Below are 18,854 nucleotides of genomic sequence, written 5' to 3'. Positions count from 1 at the left end.
ATAGATAGTTTTTGCTATGTATGTAGATATGGTGTATATGAAGATGCATAGCAAAAGCTATGTATCTAGATTTACCAAAACGATCTACAATTTGGAAGAAACGGAGTATATACTAAAAATCCTATCGAGACAGGCAACCCTCTGGTCTGTGTCACTTTAGAATATGTGTAAATATACGTAACTTTAGAAGACGTGCATTCGAACTTTAAAAAACTTGGACCAATAATATACACACAAAAAATAATTGACTATAATATATCGTATTTATATTTGTAACACTAATACTACTTTAATATGAAAATTTTGATACGATTCATAACCTGATTGATATTAAAACATCAAAAAGCCCTAGACCATATTTCTATTTATCATGGTGGGAGAGCATGCCCTGGGCCATATTCTTTTTAGAACATAGTTCAGACACTATGCTGTTATGGAAACATGTCCCACAAGCTAAATAAACCCATTACGCACTCCATAACATGAGGCACAATATACATAACAACCAAATACAGGTAGAAATTTACTATTCCTGCAAGCTCTGCTGCTTCCTGCTGAGACATATGTATAATAGTTAACTAAGATTACAACTTTGCTTACCAACTCCGAGAGTACAAGGTTTAGCATAATTAGGAAACATGCACGCATGTGGTTTACTAAGGCATTACTTCACCATGTTCTGAATATAGCATTGGTCACACACCGAGCAAACAAACAAAACCCTTAACCCTCAAATATCAAATTACTCTGACCTGTCAAAACAGAAATCAATTTTCAGGTAACAAGGAAATGTAATATAATCAACTGAACAAACTCAAAAGGATTCCCAATGCTGAAACCCCACCCCTCAATATAACCCCTTTCAATCTTCCACTCCTAAATGCTTAATAGCATTACCACCTCAGGGAATTAAAAAATCTTAGATCTTATTACCCTGCAGAGCGGAGATCCATTCCAGTAATCAGAAATTGGTGAAGAACAACACAAACCGAGCTATGCCCAAAATTACCAAAATCCAGAATCAGCCGTGCATCACAGAAGTGCACAAAGAGTCACTAACCGAAGCGAAGCCAATCGATGTTTCAAATTCGAAACAATTTAATGTAATAATCAGGGGGGCATGGGCTAGCGGTTAGTGTTTTGCGATTAGGCGAAGGGGGTTTGAGTTGATACCTCGGGCCATGTAGTACCAGGGGACGCCGAAGACCGCGGCGAAGATGGCGATGCCCGCGAGGACGCGCTTCTTCTCTCCGCTGTATAGGTAGTGCTCCATCCGCGCCCGGAAACCCCCGGCCTCTCCTCCCATTGCCGCCGCCTAGGTGTGCTTGTTCGGTTGTGCGTTCGTTGGTACTGGTCGCCCTGGTGGGCTCCCCGTAAGCGTAACCTTGCTCTTCTTTTCCCGTTTCCTATTTTCAAGTCTCGAAGAAACACCATTACTACAAAACCCTGATAAGATTAAAATCAGCTCAAGAGATTAAAAAAGCACAAAACTGGCCCTTAGATTTGATTTTTTCATATAGCTCTAAATTGCAATGTTGCAAATAAATTACATAAATCTAAGTTGGCAACTTCTTCAAAAAAAAAATTAAGGTAGGTTTCTAGAATTGCAGTCATTATGATTTAAGCAATCATAAACTTTAAACCCTAAATATAGGAACTCAAATAATCCTAGATTTGAAATCTAAACTTTCAAATTTGAAATTTGAAATTTTATTAGTACTCTAAATTCTAAGGAAATCATATAATCTGGTACCTAATTTAAAAAAGATCAAAGGTTAGCAAACAAATTTGAAAATGAACAAGACCAACATAATTACAATGCGTTCTGTAATGGCAATAATATACAACTTTTTATGGGAACAGAGTGGAATCTAACTCCATAATAAAATCTTTTCAGCAGTTTTTTCCTTTCTAATTCACTAGCGAATATGCCCTTGTATAGCTACGGAAACTATATAAATATATTGATTAGCATATAAAAATATATATTATACATCATATGTATTTTATAATAATATAGCACATATTGGTCGAGAACTCTTTTTTATTTTACTCTTTAGGCACTATTTCTAAATAGTTTCGAACATACGGTCACACAAATTCCGATTATAACTCTTATTCTGATTGATTGACCAAGAAATCCTTGCTTGCTTTAGTAGTAGTAGAGATAAAGATAGAGATACCGATAACTTTTACCACCCACTACGACTCTTGGTAATTGAATTGTATAACAACCAAACTACCCCGAGGGCCATACAAAAATCAAATCATGAGGTAACGAATTTTGGTGCTTGTGCTGTTTACGACCTTAAAGAAGCATGGCTGGATTTTGAACTTTTGAACTAACTAGATGCATGCCCGTGCGTTGCTACGGGCGGCAATAGTAATTTTGGAATATCGTTCACGAAAATATATTTTATAGGCATGATGTGTATCTGACTATCTGTTATCCTACATGTCTTATCTCTGAAATTTAATGTCTCATCCAAGAACAGGCAGATAGTAGTAATACGTATATCAAGCGTGGTAAAACAGCACGAATGAAGAGCACTTGGTCAGCATGAAAGTACATTACAAGGCATGTACTAAACAATAAAACCAAAGCTGGGATGATTTGGAGATGCTAAGAATTTTTTTTGAAGGGCTCAAAGTTTGAAGAAAATGCTGAAACAGCTCGGCACTTAAAATATTTCTAAGTCTGAAATTTTTAGTGAGAAGGGTCAACTTTAAGGCGAAGTAAAGTGCCTTTGCATGGGATAACTTTGGATGACAATTATCCCATTTCAAAGCTGGTTGGATGAACTATGCAAATATGTCATTTTTTCTCATGAAAAAGTTTTGCAAGGTATTCAAATTTGAATTCAAACAGAGGTAGCATGAAAGGGTTTAGCTGAATATTCAGAAAAACAGCATGAACTCTATCTGTTCAGAGCAAAATTTGGAAAGGTTAGAAGACAAATCAGCAAGGGTGCCTGAAACAAAAGTTGTAGATAATAGTCAAACCTACAACTTTACCTTTGGATATTTTGAAGTTCAGTGAAAGAATTTGGAGAAAAATGCACTGCAGTATTCAGGTTCGGGAATATTCAATTTAATTCGGTGCAAACAGCAATATTCAGAGCCATTTTTGAATGGTTTCGAGGATAAACCAAAGAAGGTACCTTGAATGAAAATTGTAGAGGAATATCGGGTTACAAAGATGCTTCTGTCATATTTCGAAGTTCAGTAGTAAACTCTGGAGATAACTGAGCTCAAACTTGCTAGTTTAGAGGGCAATCGAGGCCATTTAGGAAATTTAGAGACAGAAACAGAGCAGCTCGAGCTTATCCTCTCGATATGGCCGCCGCTAATCAATGGCGGTAAAAATTGAAGTGAGCCACGTGTCGATTCGAGCGAGAGACACCAGAAATCGAGCAAGCAGGAGGTGGAGACCGCTCAGACGCTGCGGATGAGAATAAATGCCGCCTGAAGGGCCATCGTCTTCCTCCTCTCGCCAGTCTGCTCCTCCTCGGCCAAGCTCGCTTTGCTGCCAAATTCATCTCCGAGGAGCGGTCTCCCGTCGATTCCCTGCCCCAGTAGCCTCAGCGCCACCTCACGCATCGATTTGAGCCGTTCCCGAGCCAAATCTCTCACCATAGCATCCCTTCCTTCAGCCCGCCGGTGCATAGAAAGAACATAGTCACGGTGAGCAAAGGGTTTCCAAGGTGGTGAGTACATTCTGGGCGGTCTAGGGCGTGTGTAATGGGGCACAGAAGGGGTAGGAGCGGTTGGCGGCGCTGTTTCTTGACCGCAGTGGCCGGAATGCGGCCCTCGCTGTGGTTGCCGTGGCAGCTGCAGAACTGCATCGGTGATCGCGCTCCCAGGCAGCTGCAGAACACACGACCCAAGGGAAGAGGGACAGCTGCAGAACGCACGACGCAGGGGGACACGGACCGCGGGATGCAATCCCTAGGGATTGCGTGACGAAACTAATCCGACGGTGCGCGGGTTTTTTGGGGCGGATCGACGGTTTTGGCAGCCGCGACGTAAGAAGGAAATTTTTTTCGCCACTTGTCCTTTTAGTTGTAGAGATGACGGTAGTGGTGCGAAGTACAACTGAATTTCAATATGCCAACAAAATACACCCGCCCCCCTCCCTTCAAAAAAAAGTGTTTTGACGTGACCATGTATAAGGGTCAAACTCGAGTTTTATGGAAGACATTGTAACTGGACTTTATTATCACATAAACAGAGTTACAGATTACCGATACTCTGGACGCACAAAAAAAACTTCCAGCTCAAGATTTTCTACCTTTTTAATCATGTTCCCAACAATTTCAGAATAAATCATAGCTTCCTAAATAATTTTTCAAATATGAATACTTTGTCCGTGCTTTGGCTCATGTCATTAATAAATGGGCTGTCATGTAATAAGGAAAAATAGATTAGAGTGCTCATTGGAAAATTAGTGCATGATGGCTTTCCCAGTAAATAAGGAAAAATATCAGATAGGCTATTGAATTGAAAAGGTTATTAAAAGCCTCGAGAAAAGAAAAGGTTTTGAACGAACAATAGACAAACGAACGGATAGGATGGCGGCACGTGGCACTGGCGATAAGACTGGACAAAAAATTCGTGGCTCGCTGGCTCGTTGGCTCGTCTCGGCTCATTGAGAAATATTACCAAGCCAGGCTAAGATTTTAGCTCGCTTCTTTAACGAGCCAGCTCAAACGAGCCAAAGACTGCCCAGCACTCTAGCCCAAAATAGATTCGGCCCATGCTCAGCCCAATTCAACCGATCATATAGAATGCTTCCAGTCCAATCCCCCTCCTTCCCGTTCCCATCTCCCCTGTGGCCCTGTCCCTGGTCGCCGCACTGCACAGGCGCACGGTCCCGCCCGCACCCGGCCAGCCGCGGCGCCCGGTCCCGCCCGGCCCTCCTCGCCTGCAGCACTCCCTGGCCGGCCAGCCAGCCAGGCGGGCAGGCGGCAGCCTGCGGCCCAGCGTCGCGCGCCTCGCACCCGGCGCCCGGCGCCTGCTCGCCGCATCACGGCCCCCGCCCCCAGGCTCGGCACCACGGACGACGCCCGCGCGGCCGCGCGCCGCACCGCGGTCGGCGGCCCCGCCCCGCCCCTCGCCTCCAGCACTCCCCGCCGGCTGGCCAGCTAGGCGAGCAGGCGCCGCGCGCCCCGTGCCCGGCGCGCCGCACCGCGGCCCCCGCTGCCAGGCTCCACACCGCGGCTGGCGGCCCCGCACCCAAACCGGTCTCAGCCTCCTACAACTCCAAGCTCGAAAACACTCGCCCTCCTCTCATGGCGCCGCCCCTCGCCGCCGCCATCCGCCGCCTTCCCCTTTCCAACCTCCTTCGCCTCCTGTCGTCCCACCACCTACGCCTCTCCACCTCATACTCCCCCTCCGACCAAAGCGACTTCGAGCCAGACCCCGACCACCCCCTCCCTCTGCCTCCCGCCACCGACGACGACGGCGAGCTCGCCTCCTTCGTCCACCGCATCTCCAACGCGGCCTCCTCCGCTTCCTCCCCGAAGGAAGCGCTCTCTCTCCTCCTGTTCTCCTCCACAATCACGGGCTCATCGCCGGTCCCAGCATCCCCGGCCCTCCTCGTCCGCGCGCTCTGGGAGCTGCGCCGCGACCCGGACGCCGCCGCGCTCGCGGTTCGCTACGGAGACGAGAGCAGCGCCGTGGATGGGGCCGATGGGGCGGGCGCAGGGCCGCAGCCGCCGCCGGCCGAGGCGTGGCACCTGGCCGTGTGGGCCACGGGAAAGGCGCGGCGGTTCGACCTCGCGTGGGCGGTCCTGCGGCGCATGCGGCGCCGCGGGGTGCTCACTCGCCGCGCCATGGTCATCCTGATGGAGAGGTGCGCTCTCCTGCACGTAATATGTCTTCATTTTGTGGTTTCTGCATTATAAGTGTTAACAAATCATACTGATGATATATAGTATTGGTCCAATTCTCAGGATCTCTGTGGTGATTGTATAATTGGTAATCAATGATGGTAGATAGTACAAATTGTACGAATGCTTAGATCAAAATATTAGATTGGTGTTCCAGAATATAAAGCTGTTGCAAGTGCTTAACTTAGCATCTTGCTTTGTTGAGCAGAGTGTTGCTGCCATTTTGGCAGTCATAATGCAGTAATTGGACTTTGTTCATCCTTCTGAACTTACGCTTTATTTTCTCATCATGTACTTTACATCGGAACGATTGGGATATGAAATTTCAGGTATGCAGCTGCCAATGAAGTGAATAAAGCAATCAAGACATTTGATGTGATGGAGAAGTTTAAAGTCGAAGTAGATCAAACTGCATTTTACTCCCTTCTCCGTGCTCTTTGCAAAAGCAAAAACATAGAGGATGCTGAGGAGTTGCTTCTTCTGAGAAAGAAATTCTTCCCACTTACTGCAGAAGGTTTCAATATAATTCTAGATGGTTGGTGTAATGTGATCACTGATGTGGCTGAAGCAAAGAGAGTTTGGAGAGAAATGTCCAATTGCTGTATTACTCCTGATGGTATATCCTATACTCTCGTGGTCAGTTGTTTCTCAAAAGTAGGAAACCTTTTTGATACCCTGAGGGTTTATGATGAAATGAAAAAGAGGGGATGGACTCCTGGTATTGGTGTTTACAATTCACTTGTCTATGTTCTGACAAGAGAGAATTGCATGAAGGACGCACACAATATATTCAGCAAACTTATAGATGAAGGTATCCAACCGGATGTTGAAACATACAATAGTATGATAGTTCCACTTTGTGAAAGTTTTAAGCTTGATGAAGCACGAATGGTGATGGAAAGCATGATACTTAAGGGCATTGTTCCAACCATTTCGACGTACCATGCATTTTTGAAGCAAGAAGGCATTGACGAGTCACTGAAGCTCTTGCAAAAAATGAAGGAAGATGGTTGTGGCCCTAAGAGTGATACGTTTCTCATGCTTATTGATAAATTTTTTCTACTGAACGAGTCTAGAAATGCTCTCAGAGTATGGAATGAAATGAGAAAATATGACATTAACCCTGGTCGTTCACACTATATGACAGTGGTCCAAGGTTTAGTAAAGCATGGATGTATACCAAGAGCTTTAGAGTACTATGACGAAATGAAAGAAAAGGGTTTTGCTTCTGATACACAACTTGACAAGGACTTCAATACCTTTCTTTTGGCCAACAGAGACCACTGGAGAGGAGCTGGCAAATTCAATATCATTCCCCAACGGGGCAAACATTTTACAAGGCGGTCAAGAATGCAATAACAAATGTGTTCAATCGAATTTGATTATACTGTGTTTTCTGATATGGGGGACTTAATTTCAACAAAGTTGAATTTTGACCAGTGCGAGGTACGTTTATTTGACCTGTGCTTGAAACCTGATTATTGCGCATATATTAATGTTTGTGTGAATCTAACTGCAAAACCGTAATATGCACAGCATTTGCTTGTGTTGCTGCTTCTGAAATAATTACCTTTGAACTCAGTTAGTGTGATACAATGGTCGTGTGTCATCCAAGTCTATGTTTTTGGTAGAAAACGTGTTAATCATGTTTATTCTTGCATGACCAAATATTTGGTATCTCGCCTACCAGCACTTGCAGTAGGTAAACTGTCTGACAATTGGGATCTGAGTAAGATTTTTTGAGTGAAGTTTCGTTTTACAAGTAAGCAAAACCAAGTAATTAAGAATATTAGTAGGTATGATTGCCTGATTACTCAGGTTACTGGGCTCTGGACTCTGGTTGCTTATAAGGAGGTACGTAGGTGGAGATATATCGGCTAAATATTATAGTTTGTAGAGTGTCAACTCTGTTAATTTTTGAACTTGAGGTAGTAGCAGCTCCATGCTCTTTGTGACAGTCTGTTGTTCTTGTGCTGTTTTGATCCTGAGGTCCGATTTTGCTTCTATTTATTCAAGTACTCGATGAAAGGAGCAAATAGTTGTACAATTTTTCAGTAATGTGGTGCATTCTATCTAATATTATATGTTATTTCAGAATGGATTTTAGCCTTTGCAAAAAATAAGCTTTGGTGATTGGTGGTGTTTGCAGACCTCTCACAAGTAAAGGAGATTTTGAATCGATTTAATGAGCTGATAAAACCTAAAAATAAGGCCGTGACCTCTGTAAATTAGCCCACATATAGCATTCAAATCCGATTATGTGAAGACAGTAAATGTCTATTTGATGACATCCTGCACCTACTACATGAAAAGAGATGTACCAGAAAGTCTTGCGAGTAAGTACTGAGTTTTAGGATATTGGTCGCTACCTATCTGAACTGAAACGTGGATATCATATAACTCAGGCTTTACCGATAGCTGTAGATTTTGTGGTTGTTCTCTTTTTTTTGAGATGCGGAATTTGAAGTTTTGCATGGAAATTATAAGTACTATGACAAAGTAGTCGCAAGCATTTCCCACCTGAAAGTTTTCGAGTGGAGCTACCTAGCTGGACCAAAAGAAAGTCTGTGAAGCCCTCTAATCCAGTGTTGCCCAATTGAAGGTTCCCATCACTGATCCGTCAACAGCCTGCCGCGGAGCCCAACCGAACAAATTATCTTATAAAAAAAAACCAACCCATTGCCTATTCCAATTCCAAAACAGAGGGGCAACAGCCTGCCGCGGAGCCCAACCGAACAAATTGTCTTAAAAAAAAAACCAACCCATTGCCTATTCCAATTCCAAAACAGAGGGGCAAAATCACAAGGTCCAGCAAGGGTCTGTTTGGTTGGTGGGATGAATGGAGATGAAACGGAGCGGCTCCATTTTTACTGGTGTTTGGTTGAGCAATGGTGGGACGGAGCGGCTCCGGCAAGCGAATATACCCTCAGGATGCGGAACGGCTCGGCTCGGTAAAAACGACCGGACGCGAGCGCTCGCCTCCCACGCGCGTGCGAGCACCGGTGCCCGTCACCTCCCCTGACGCGCAGGTGACCGCCCTTCCCCCTGCGCGGCCCCGCCCCCCCCCCGGTCGGCGGCTGCTCTAGGCGAGCGCGCGCCAGCCCCTGCCCGGCGGCTGCTCCCCGAGCGCGCGCCAGCACCCCCCCCGCCAGCGGCTCCTCCAGGCGCGCGCGCCTGCACCCCCTCGGCGGCTGCTCCCAGGCCGAGCGCGCGCCAGTCCCCCACCGCCGGCGGCTGCTCCAGGCGTGCGCGCCAGCTCACCTCCCGCCGGCGGCTGCTCCAAGGGGGGCGTGCGCCACCCCCCCTTCCGGCGGCGGTTGCTCCCAGGCCGCCCCTCCCCCACCCCCGGCGGCGGCTCCTCCAGGCCGAGCGAGCGCCAGCCCCCCACCTCCTGTCTAATTTCTTGATTTAATTTCTTGTCACGTTAAAACTCAGTTAATTATGGTGCATTTTAACTGAAATATGGTGGTAAGCTCACCCCAACAAAAGGAGGAGGTAACCACACTCACCGCTCTCTAACCAAACACAGGATGGAACGGTTCTACTCTAGCGCACTCTCCAACCAAACAAAAATAGAGCTGCTCCGTTCTCCTTACCAAACGTAGAACGGAGCGGCTCCGTTGTCAGAAAATTGAAACGGAGCTGTTCCATCCAAATTGGCTTCCTAACCAAAGGAACCCTAACGCTGACCACGGTCCGGTCCGGTCCGCTTTGAGAAAGAGTAGTCCTCTCCTCTTCCTTTCGCTTGCGCTCCCGATTAGTTCTCTCTACTCGCGCGCTGCCGCTGCCGCCCTCGACCGCCGTCCTCACCGTCGTTGCCCCGGGCATACCCAAGCGGAGCCCCGTGGTCCACTCCGGCGTCCGGGCGGGCCTCCCCATCTCGTTCGCTTCTCGCCTCTCCGGCGCGGGTTCCTTCCGCATTGGCCGACTGCCTGAATCGATCAGTTGCTTCGCGGTCGCGGCTCTCCCCGCGTGAACAAGGGGGAGCTTAATTTTGGCGCCGACTCCGCCCGCACCCCTGGTCCGCTCAGATCCTGAGGACCGGCATCATGGCGAGCGGCGCCTGCCGCCACGACGAGTGCCGTTGCTTCCTCTCCTGCGACCTCGACGTCCCGATCAAGTTCCACGTCGTGGAAGCAGGTATTGGTACATATCCACTCCCTCTCTCCTTGATCTCCTCTGCAGTTCTACCCTGATGTGCTGCTTTCCATCCTTTCATCCGCGGCAAAATAGGCTATCCTTTTGCTCGACGGAGCAGTAGGTGTTACTGTTAACAAGGCTGTGGGACAAACATGCTGAGTTCAGACAAGCAACCAGAATATCCATAGCACCAAAAACCTCAAAACCAATATATATTCAAACCTAATTAGGCTATCTGTTATCCCTTAGTATTGACTGTAGTAATACTAACTAAAACCAAACATTCAATTCAATTAATTATAGGGCTAGCATGTTGCATTTAAGGTCGATTTGCTTCCAAATTCTAAAAACAACAGATCACAGGTGTGCAAAGGTGTCTTCAATCTGAGATCAGAACGTCTCCCTCCCCAATGTACATTTCAAAAATCACATCGTTTCAACTATTTATTATAGCTTCCTTCGTTTATGTGTGCAACGGGATGATACGAGTTGCAAAATAGCTGCGGTGAGATGAGAGAACCTGCTTGATGAGTTACTAAATATCCTATCATGTCTCTTGGAATGATCATGAGTTCTTACGTTTTGCCCTTTAATTACTCCCTCCTGCTTGTTAGTGGAGCACACAAACTTTCTACTTAATCAAACCCACTAGATCTCAATGGATGGATGATCCACAAGAATTAGTGGGTGTTTGATCCTTTTCTTTCGACTATAAAAGTCGTAGATTGCTTTCCTTCCTTTTATTTTATAGATATATCCAAGTTCCTTTATGTTTCTGATTTCCAGATTATAACCTTTCGACCGGGAGAAAACATCAAGAGCTTTTTGTAGAGTGCAAGCTATACATGAATGGTGTGCCATTTGGTCTTCCAGCGAAGACAAGGTATGAACGGTATTATCAAATAAAGGCTGAGGTCAATGCCACTTCAGAGATTTTTTATCTAATTACCATTAATAATCTGCTCTGCTTACTGCGATTGAATATATGTTCGCCCTCATATCAGGTTGCAAGATTCAGGACCACCGTACTGCTGGAACCAGTTGATCACACTAACTACCAAATACAAAGATCTAATTTCCTTCTCACAGCTTGCATTCACGGTATATTTCTTGGACTCCTGAACCACTGCTGTCAATTGTGAACAGAGTTATTCATCTTGAGAAAGCTAGGGCTCATTATTCTTACCACATTTAGAGGGGTTGGTGTCAATATGAAGATGCAACAATTTAAAAAGGTTCATGTGGTGCATGGCATAGATAGCTTCAAACATTATTCTTTGGTGATGGTGAAACAGAGGTTATGTGTGTTGAATGACTGAATAACCACTCTATTGATAGACTACTTCAAATATCAGATAAATAAGCAGTTCATGGAAGTGTATGTGGGTCGTGTACAAGATTACATGTAGGTGCTTGTTTGTTTGATGGAAACATGGGCTGCTCAATTCAATGGAAGCATGCTATTTTCCTTCTGAGAGCCTATTTTGAATAACGCAACCTGAGCAGATGTGACTCATGGTTGATTTCACTGAATGATACCACAAGTTATGCAACATTCAAAGCTCTAGTGATACTTTGATATTAGTCATGGCACACTATTCTAGGGGGTTAAATTTTGGTGTCCAATAAATGTATGCTTATGCATCTGATATCCTTCATGGTTGTAGTTCCCTGCCTTCAGGTTTTTGCTTGTGTTTTAACTGTCCATTTATTGTATCTGAAAATTTAGGTGTGGGATGTCTCATCTGGTAAGGATGGTGATATTGTAGGTGGAGCCACTATATCTCTTTTCAACAGCAAAATGCAGCTTAAAACAGGAAGGTGGAAGCTGCGATTGTGGCTCAAAAAGGAAGGAGATGGAAGTGTCCCCACCTCAATACCTAGCAAGGTTACATAGAGAGCTCTATTTTCTTCTCATGAGCTCTATAATGATTGATTGTAGCTCTTTTTTTGCCATTCTCTGCAGATTTTGTTTACTTCTTTTACCCAACATGAATTTACCATTTTCTATTAACATGCAGATTCCTAAGAATGAGAGGAGTGAGATAGAGCGCTTAGAGGGACTCATTAACAAGTATGAAAGAGGAAAAATACAGCATATAGATTGGCTGGACCGTCTTACTTGCAGTGCTCTGGAGAAAGCTATGAAGAAAAAGAGCGGGAGGATAGTGAATTTGTATCCTAGCTTGATAGTCGAATTGTACAGCTTTGACCACAAGGTTATCTTCCAGGTTAGCATTACTCACCACTGTGCATTATTCCTCCTTTTTATGAATTTCCTGTAATCTGTTCAGATGAATTGTTCTCAGCAGCCCCTTATATTGTACTGATGTGTGGTTTTCCTTAATTACCCATGTGACTAAATGATTATTTTGTGTTAGATTGGATCTTGCTTATACGTTTGTGCAAAAGGTGTTCCTTATGCATTTAGACTAGTTTCTCTTGGTACTTTTCATAGTTGGAGGAATTCTAATATGTTATTTATGAATGCAGGAATCTGGAGCAAATTTTTATGGACCAGCTCCAGTATCATTATTGAATGAGCTGGTTATTATATGGGACCCTGAACTTGGACGAACCAATCCGTCTGAGCATAAGCATTAAAAGCTTGCTAGGAGCTTGACTCGTGGAATAATTGATAGAGATCTAAAACCAAGCGAAGAAGAGCGACCGTATGTGCAAGTTATAATTTTTTTGTATTTCCGCTTTCTTGCCATGTCACGTGTGATCTTCCGTTGCTTTTCATTTCATGCTGTCATAAACTTATTACAGAACCACATTTGCATGCAGCTACATGCACCAGAAGCTGCAGCAAGAAAAATTTTAAGTCGTCTAGTTTAATAGTGATGTGAAATTTTAGTTCTGTAGCTTAATGTTCCTTTACGTGTAGGTTACTACAAAGAATTTTCAAGTTTCCTCCTACATGACCTTTATTGGAAGTGGAGAAGGATTTGGTGTGGAAATTTCGTTTCTCTTTGATGTCTGAGAAGAAATATTTCACAAAATTCGTCCGTTCAGTGGATTGGAATGCTACCAAAGTAAGTAATATATAATCCAATATCATAGTTTGTTAGAGGAAACCAGGGGCACACTTCCTTGTTTATTAATTTTGCGTTCTTCATGCCTTTTGTGGGGACACCTAGTTATGTTGTGTTAATATTGCTGGAGAAAGTGATACATAAAAGTGTAGCAAGATTAGCTTATCTGAAGGCATATTTATCATGCCAATTGTTCAAGTTCATTTTAATACTAGTAGAAGAATATATGTATTGATCTTTTATAAATTGTAAACACTGCATGTTCTTTATTGAATTTAATCATCTGGTGGTTTCATAGGCTTTGTATATGATATTTTCATGCAGGAAGCCAAACAAGCTGTTGAATTGATTGAAGAGTGGGAAACAATTGATGTGGCTGATGCATTGGAGCTTCTCCCCCCAGAGTTTGAAACAGAGGAAGTAAGCTATCTTGGCACCTCTGTTTGTGCATACTTCTGGTCTTATATCTGTGTGCTATGGGAAGGTTTATAGATTTGTCATGTACTAGATAACTTCTTGTTCTTCACCCTTTCTTGTGTTCTGAAACTTTCCATTCCAGTTTGCTGTTATGACAAATAGAAATATATATATTTTTTCTGAAAGTATGTTCGTTCAGTTCTTTTCCTGTTGATTGCCTATTGGTCCATCTATAATGGACGTGACCAATTGTCCTACAAATATTGTTTGTTTTAGCGAAAATTTGCATGTTAAGCAAAATGTCAGAACTTGTCAGAATTTGCATGGTAAGTTTTCTTAACTTACCTGTCAGAACTGCCGTTGCCGGTCCCAAGCCCGCGATGAGAAAATGTGGAGGGTTGTGTTAGGTTTGGCGAACCAGCGTAAAAATCAGCTACTCTAATGGAAATGAAACCCATAAGAAATTCGTTGGGGCGTAACCCTCTTAGCGACGCGCTACATCGGAACCCGGGTGTGGTGTTAAATGGGCAAGGGCCGGGTCGTCATCCCCTCAGGGGCGCGTTGTATCGTGATCCGGATACGATGATAAGTGAGCAAGGGTCGGGTCGTCGCAGCCTCTGTGGCGCGCTACATCTGTGCCCGGGTGTAGTGAAAAATGAGCAAGGGTCTTCGCATTTCTCTCGACAGGTACGAAGGGTAAGGAAGCTAGCCGAGCCAACTAGGATTCGTCTAGGTAGTTGGAATGTAGGGTCTCTAACAGGTAAGTTAAGAGAACTAGTCGATGTAGCAATTAGGAGGCGTGTAAATATTCTATTCGTGCAGGAGACTAAATGGAAGGGCCAGAAGGCGAAGGAGGTGGAGGGTTCTGGCTTCAAGCTTTGGTACACGGGGACAACTTCGGGTAGGAATGGTGTAGGCATCTTGATCGATAAGAGCCTTAAGGATGGAGTTGTAGATGTTAGGAGGCAAGGCGACCGGATTATCCTAGTGCGGTTGGTCATTGGAGATTTGGTTCTGAATGTGATCAGTGCCTATGCACCTCAGGTAGGTCTTAGTGAGAGCTCCAAGAGTCAGTTCTGGGAAGATCTTGATAGCATGGTTAGTACCGTGCCTATCAGTGAGAAGCTCTTCATAGGAGGAGACCTCAATGGCCATGTGGGTGCGAATAGTGTAGGATATGAGCGAGTACACGGGGGTTTCGGGTATGATAGTAGGAACGAGGGGGGAGGATGTTTTGAATTTTGCGTTGGCCTACGACCTGCTGTTAGCGAATACCCTCTTTAGAAAGAGGGAGTCCCATCTAGTGACCTTCCATAGTGGACAATACTTGAGCCAAATCGATTTTATCCTTGCTAGGAGAGAGGATAGACGTGCCTGCTTAGATTGTAAGGTGATACCTGGGGAGTGTGTTGTCCCCCAACACAAGCTTGTGGTGGCGGATTTTCGTTTCCGGGTACGTACCCACCGGGACAAACGTGCCAAGATTGCGAGACGAAGTGGTGGAAGTTTAGAGGGGAAGAGGCACAAACGTTTAAGGAGAGGATGCTAGGCGAGGGGCCTTGGGAAGAAGGAGCAGATGTAGATGATATGTGGCTAAAGATGGCGACATGTGTTCGGAAGGTGGCCTCAGAAGTGTTTGGTGTGAGTAGAGGAGGCAAGCAGGAAGTGAAAGAGACTTGGTGGTGGAATGACGAGGTGCAAAGGGCTATTAAGGAGAAGAAGGAGTGTTTCAAACGCCTTCACCTCGACAAGAGCGCAACCAACATCGAGGGCTATAGATTAGCGAAGAGGTCTGCAAAGCGAGCTGTAAGTGTAGCGAAAGGTCAGGCTTTTGATGACCTTTATCAATGGCTAGGTACGAAGGAAGGAGAGAAGGACATTTATAGGATAGTTAGGACCCGCGAGAGGAAGACAAGAGACATAAACCAAATCAAATGCATTAAGGATGGGACAGATCAACTTCTGGTGAAGGATGAGGAGATCAAGGACAGATGGCGAGAATACTTCGACAAGTTGTTTAATGGAGAAAATGAGGGTCCTACCTTCGAGTTGGACGACTCATTTGATGATACCAACAGACGCTTTGTGAGGAGGATTTAGGAGGCAGAGATCGGGGAGGCTTTGAAGAGGATGAAGGGAGGTAAAGCGATGGGCCCCGATGGCATCCCCATTGAGGTGTGGAGATGCCTGGGCGAGAGGGCGGTAGTATGGTTAACTAAGCTTTTTAACCTAATTTTCCGGTCAAACAAGATGCCGGAGGAATGGAAGAGAAGTATATTAGTACCGATCTTCAAGAACAAGGGAGATGTTCAAAGTTGCACTAACTACCGGGGGATTAAGCTGATGAGCCATACGATGAAGCTTTGGGAGAGGTTTATCGAGCATCGCCTAAGAAGATTGACAAGGGTGACCCAAAACCAGTTTAGGTTCATGCCTGGGAGGTCGACCATGGAGGCGATTTTCTTAGTACGACAGTTGATGGAGAGATATAGAAAGGAGAAGAAGGACTTACACATGGTCTTTATTGACCTAGAGAAGGCGTATGACAAAGTACCGAGAGACGTCATGTGGTGGGCTTTGGAAAAACACAAAGTCCCAACTAAGTATATTACCCTCATCAAGGATATGTACAAGGATGCGATGACTTGTGTTCGAACATGTGATGGTGATACCAGTGACTTTCCAATTAAAATAGGGCTACATCAGGGGTCAGCATTGAGCCCTTATCTATTTGCTTTGGTTTTGGATGAGATCACAAGGGACATATAGGGTGATATCCTCTGGTGTATGCTCTTTGCTGATGATGTGGTGCTAGTTGACGAGAGTAGGGCAGGGGTTAATATGAAGTTAGAGCTGTGGAAACACACGCTAGAGTCGAGGGGTTCAGACTGAGTAGGACCAAGACCGAGTATATGATGTGCGACTTTAGCCCGACTAGGCATGAGGATGGGGACGTTAGCCTCGAAGGTCTAGTGGTGGCCAAGAAGGATACTTTCCGGTATCTAGGATCAATGCTTCAGAAAGATGGAGATATTGATGAAGATGTTAGACATAGAATTTCAGCCGGTTGGTTGAAGTGGCGGCAGGCTTCGGGCATCCTCTGTGACAAGAAGGTGCCACAGAGGCTAAAAGGTAAGTTCTATAGGACGGCGATTCGCCCGGCGATGCTATACGGTGCTGAATGTTGGCCTACAAAAAGGCGACATGTCCAGCAACTGAGTGTAGCGGAGATGCGTATGCTGCGTTGGTTCTGCGGGCATACAAGAAGGGATAGAGTCCGGAACGAAGAGATTCGAGATAGGGTAGGAGTGGCACCTATCGAGGAGAAGGTGATTCAACATCGGTTGAGATGGTTTGGACATGTACAACGGAGACCTCCCGAGGCGCCGGTGCGTAGTGGAGTTTTAAAACGGGGCGATAATGTAAAGAGAGGTAGAGGCAGATCTAGACTAACTTGGGACGAGACGGTTAAGAGAGACCTTAAGGAGTGGAATATCGCTAAGGAATTAGCTATGGATAGGAGCGCTTGGAGATTAGCAATTAACGTATCTGAACCGTGACCTTTGTTACTTTTTGTTTAACTCCTAACTCTTTCTTTGGCTTGTGCCCTTTTTGTGTTTCTTATTCTTGTTTTCTGTGGGTTTCATCTCTAGCCTGCCCCAACTTGCTTGGGACAAAAGGCTAAGTTGTTGTTGTTGTTGTTGTTGTGAGTATAGATGTCCTTTTGTTACGCTTCTCAGGTGGATGGCAGTGGTCACCATACAGGGTTCACCATTTACTGGCCACCTTATTCTTGCAATTACTTAATATTACAAAAGATGAAGATCTGTCTTTTTCCCCTTGCTTGACTTCTTCTGCATTTCCATGGTGTTATATTATTTTAAGAAAACCATGCATCTGTATTGACAAAATTACCTTCCTTGGTAACATTTCTCTTGTGAATATGAATCATCACCCTATTGTGTCAATTACTACGATATAGTTCAGTAAATTGGTTGTAACTTTTATGCCCTCGTTCTGAGATGTATGTTATTTTTGTGCGAAGATTCGTGCTTATGCTGTCAGGATACTTGAAAGGGCTGATGATGAAGAGTTGCAATACTATTTACTCCAGTTAGTGCAGGCTCTTCGGTTTGAAAGATCAGACATGTCCCGCCTGGAACTCTTTCTCATAGAGCGTGGTACTCTTTCTCATGCAGCTGCCATGTTTTTTTAGCATCTCAATCTGATGGACAGCATAGTATAAATTGTCTGGAAACAAAATAAAAGCATTTCGTGTCCGTGAGCATTTCTCTTGTCATGTTCTAGATTCAGCCTGCATATCTATTCTATTACTATAGTTCTGTTTGACTTAGCTCTCACTGCAATCTGAATCACTTAATATTTGTAAAATATTAGCTGTGTCCAGTCCTCTGAAGCTTTGATGACATGCAGCAGCTTTACTCCTACCAGATGTTATGCCCCCTTATATGCCATATTATAAGGCTTTTATGTTCTTTGGCAGCATGTTGTTTTTTTTGTTTAGTAAAAATTGGTGTAGATAACTGACAAACAATCTTGTGACCTTTTTTCAGCTTTATCAAACATTGAAATTGCTAGCTTCCTTTGCTGGTATGTAGCTGTTGAGCGTCATGATCCTACATTTGGAAGGCAATACAACAATATATATAAAATGCTTGAGAATAGCATGATCAAAGTACGTCATTTTTCCTTTACGGACATATAATCTTGGTTCAATTGTTTAGTCTGTAAACTTGCATTTTGTATATTATTTTCTTATCATCTTCACAGTTTGTCGATAGGGAGGATGGAGATGACGATGAGGCTCAACTGTGCCAAAGTTTATCACTGCAAGACAAGCTCGTTGTCGAGTTACATTCTGTTCCGAAGAACGTAAGAGATGTATGTGGTAGCGGTCAAAAGAAAATTGAGAAATTAAGGGAGTTGTTACCAGGAATTTTCACTGAGGTTACTAAGATAAAAACCTTTTTTGTCTGTTAATGCGAGAAATACACATGGCATCTGGTTGACTTGGCTTCAAGTTGTTACTGACGTGTTCTTTTGGATTGATTCCAGCCAATTCGTTCACCATTAGCACCTGATGTTATCATTACAGGGGTTGTCCCTCGAGAATCATCTATATTTAAGAGCGCGTTGCATCCTTTGTGCATTACATTTAAGACAGAGAATGAGGGAACATCCAAGATTATTTTCAAAAAAGGAGATGACCTCCGGCAAGACCAATTGGTAATTATTCAAATTGTGCTCTTAAATTCAATATGGAAATGCTTTATTTTTTAAAATAAGGGAAATACTTTAATTTTGGTCTACTATCCAAACAATACCCCCCTCTTTATGTAACTTTAGT

General features: G+C 44.3%; 1 protein-coding gene and 1 pseudogene across 1 annotated transcript; both read left to right on the top strand.

Moving 5' to 3' along the window:
* The first annotated feature begins 4,827 nt into the window (after positions 1-4,827).
* LOC112897038 (pentatricopeptide repeat-containing protein At1g80880, mitochondrial) lies at positions 4,828-7,945 on the top strand. Its single transcript, XM_025965222.1, has 3 exons — positions 4,828-5,854; positions 6,221-7,337; positions 7,710-7,945. Exons 1-2 carry the CDS (start codon positions 5,292-5,294, stop codon positions 7,248-7,250), a joined length of 1,593 nt encoding a protein of 530 aa, XP_025821007.1. The 5' UTR covers positions 4,828-5,291; the 3' UTR covers positions 7,251-7,337; positions 7,710-7,945.
* Positions 7,946-9,385: 1,440 nt separating this feature from the next.
* LOC112897039 lies at positions 9,386-18,561 on the top strand (annotated as a pseudogene).
* Positions 18,562-18,854: the final 293 nt, after the last annotated feature.

This window comes from Panicum hallii, chromosome 6 (assembly GCF_002211085.1).
Source record: "Panicum hallii strain FIL2 chromosome 6, PHallii_v3.1, whole genome shotgun sequence".
NCBI lineage: Eukaryota > Viridiplantae > Streptophyta > Magnoliopsida > Poales > Poaceae > Panicum > Panicum hallii.
This window is presented reverse-complemented; position numbering and strand designations above follow the sequence as displayed.

Bases quoted from the DNA above. Each gene is read 5' to 3' on its own strand.
- LOC112897038 (XM_025965222.1), top strand. From the start codon at position 5,292: ATGGCGCCGCCCCTCGCCGCCGCCATCCGCCGCCTTCCCCTTTCCAAC. The intron at 5,855-6,220 runs GTGCGCTCTCCT...ATGAAATTTCAG, and splicing joins ATGGTCATCCTGATGGAGAG to GTATGCAGCTGCCAATGAAG.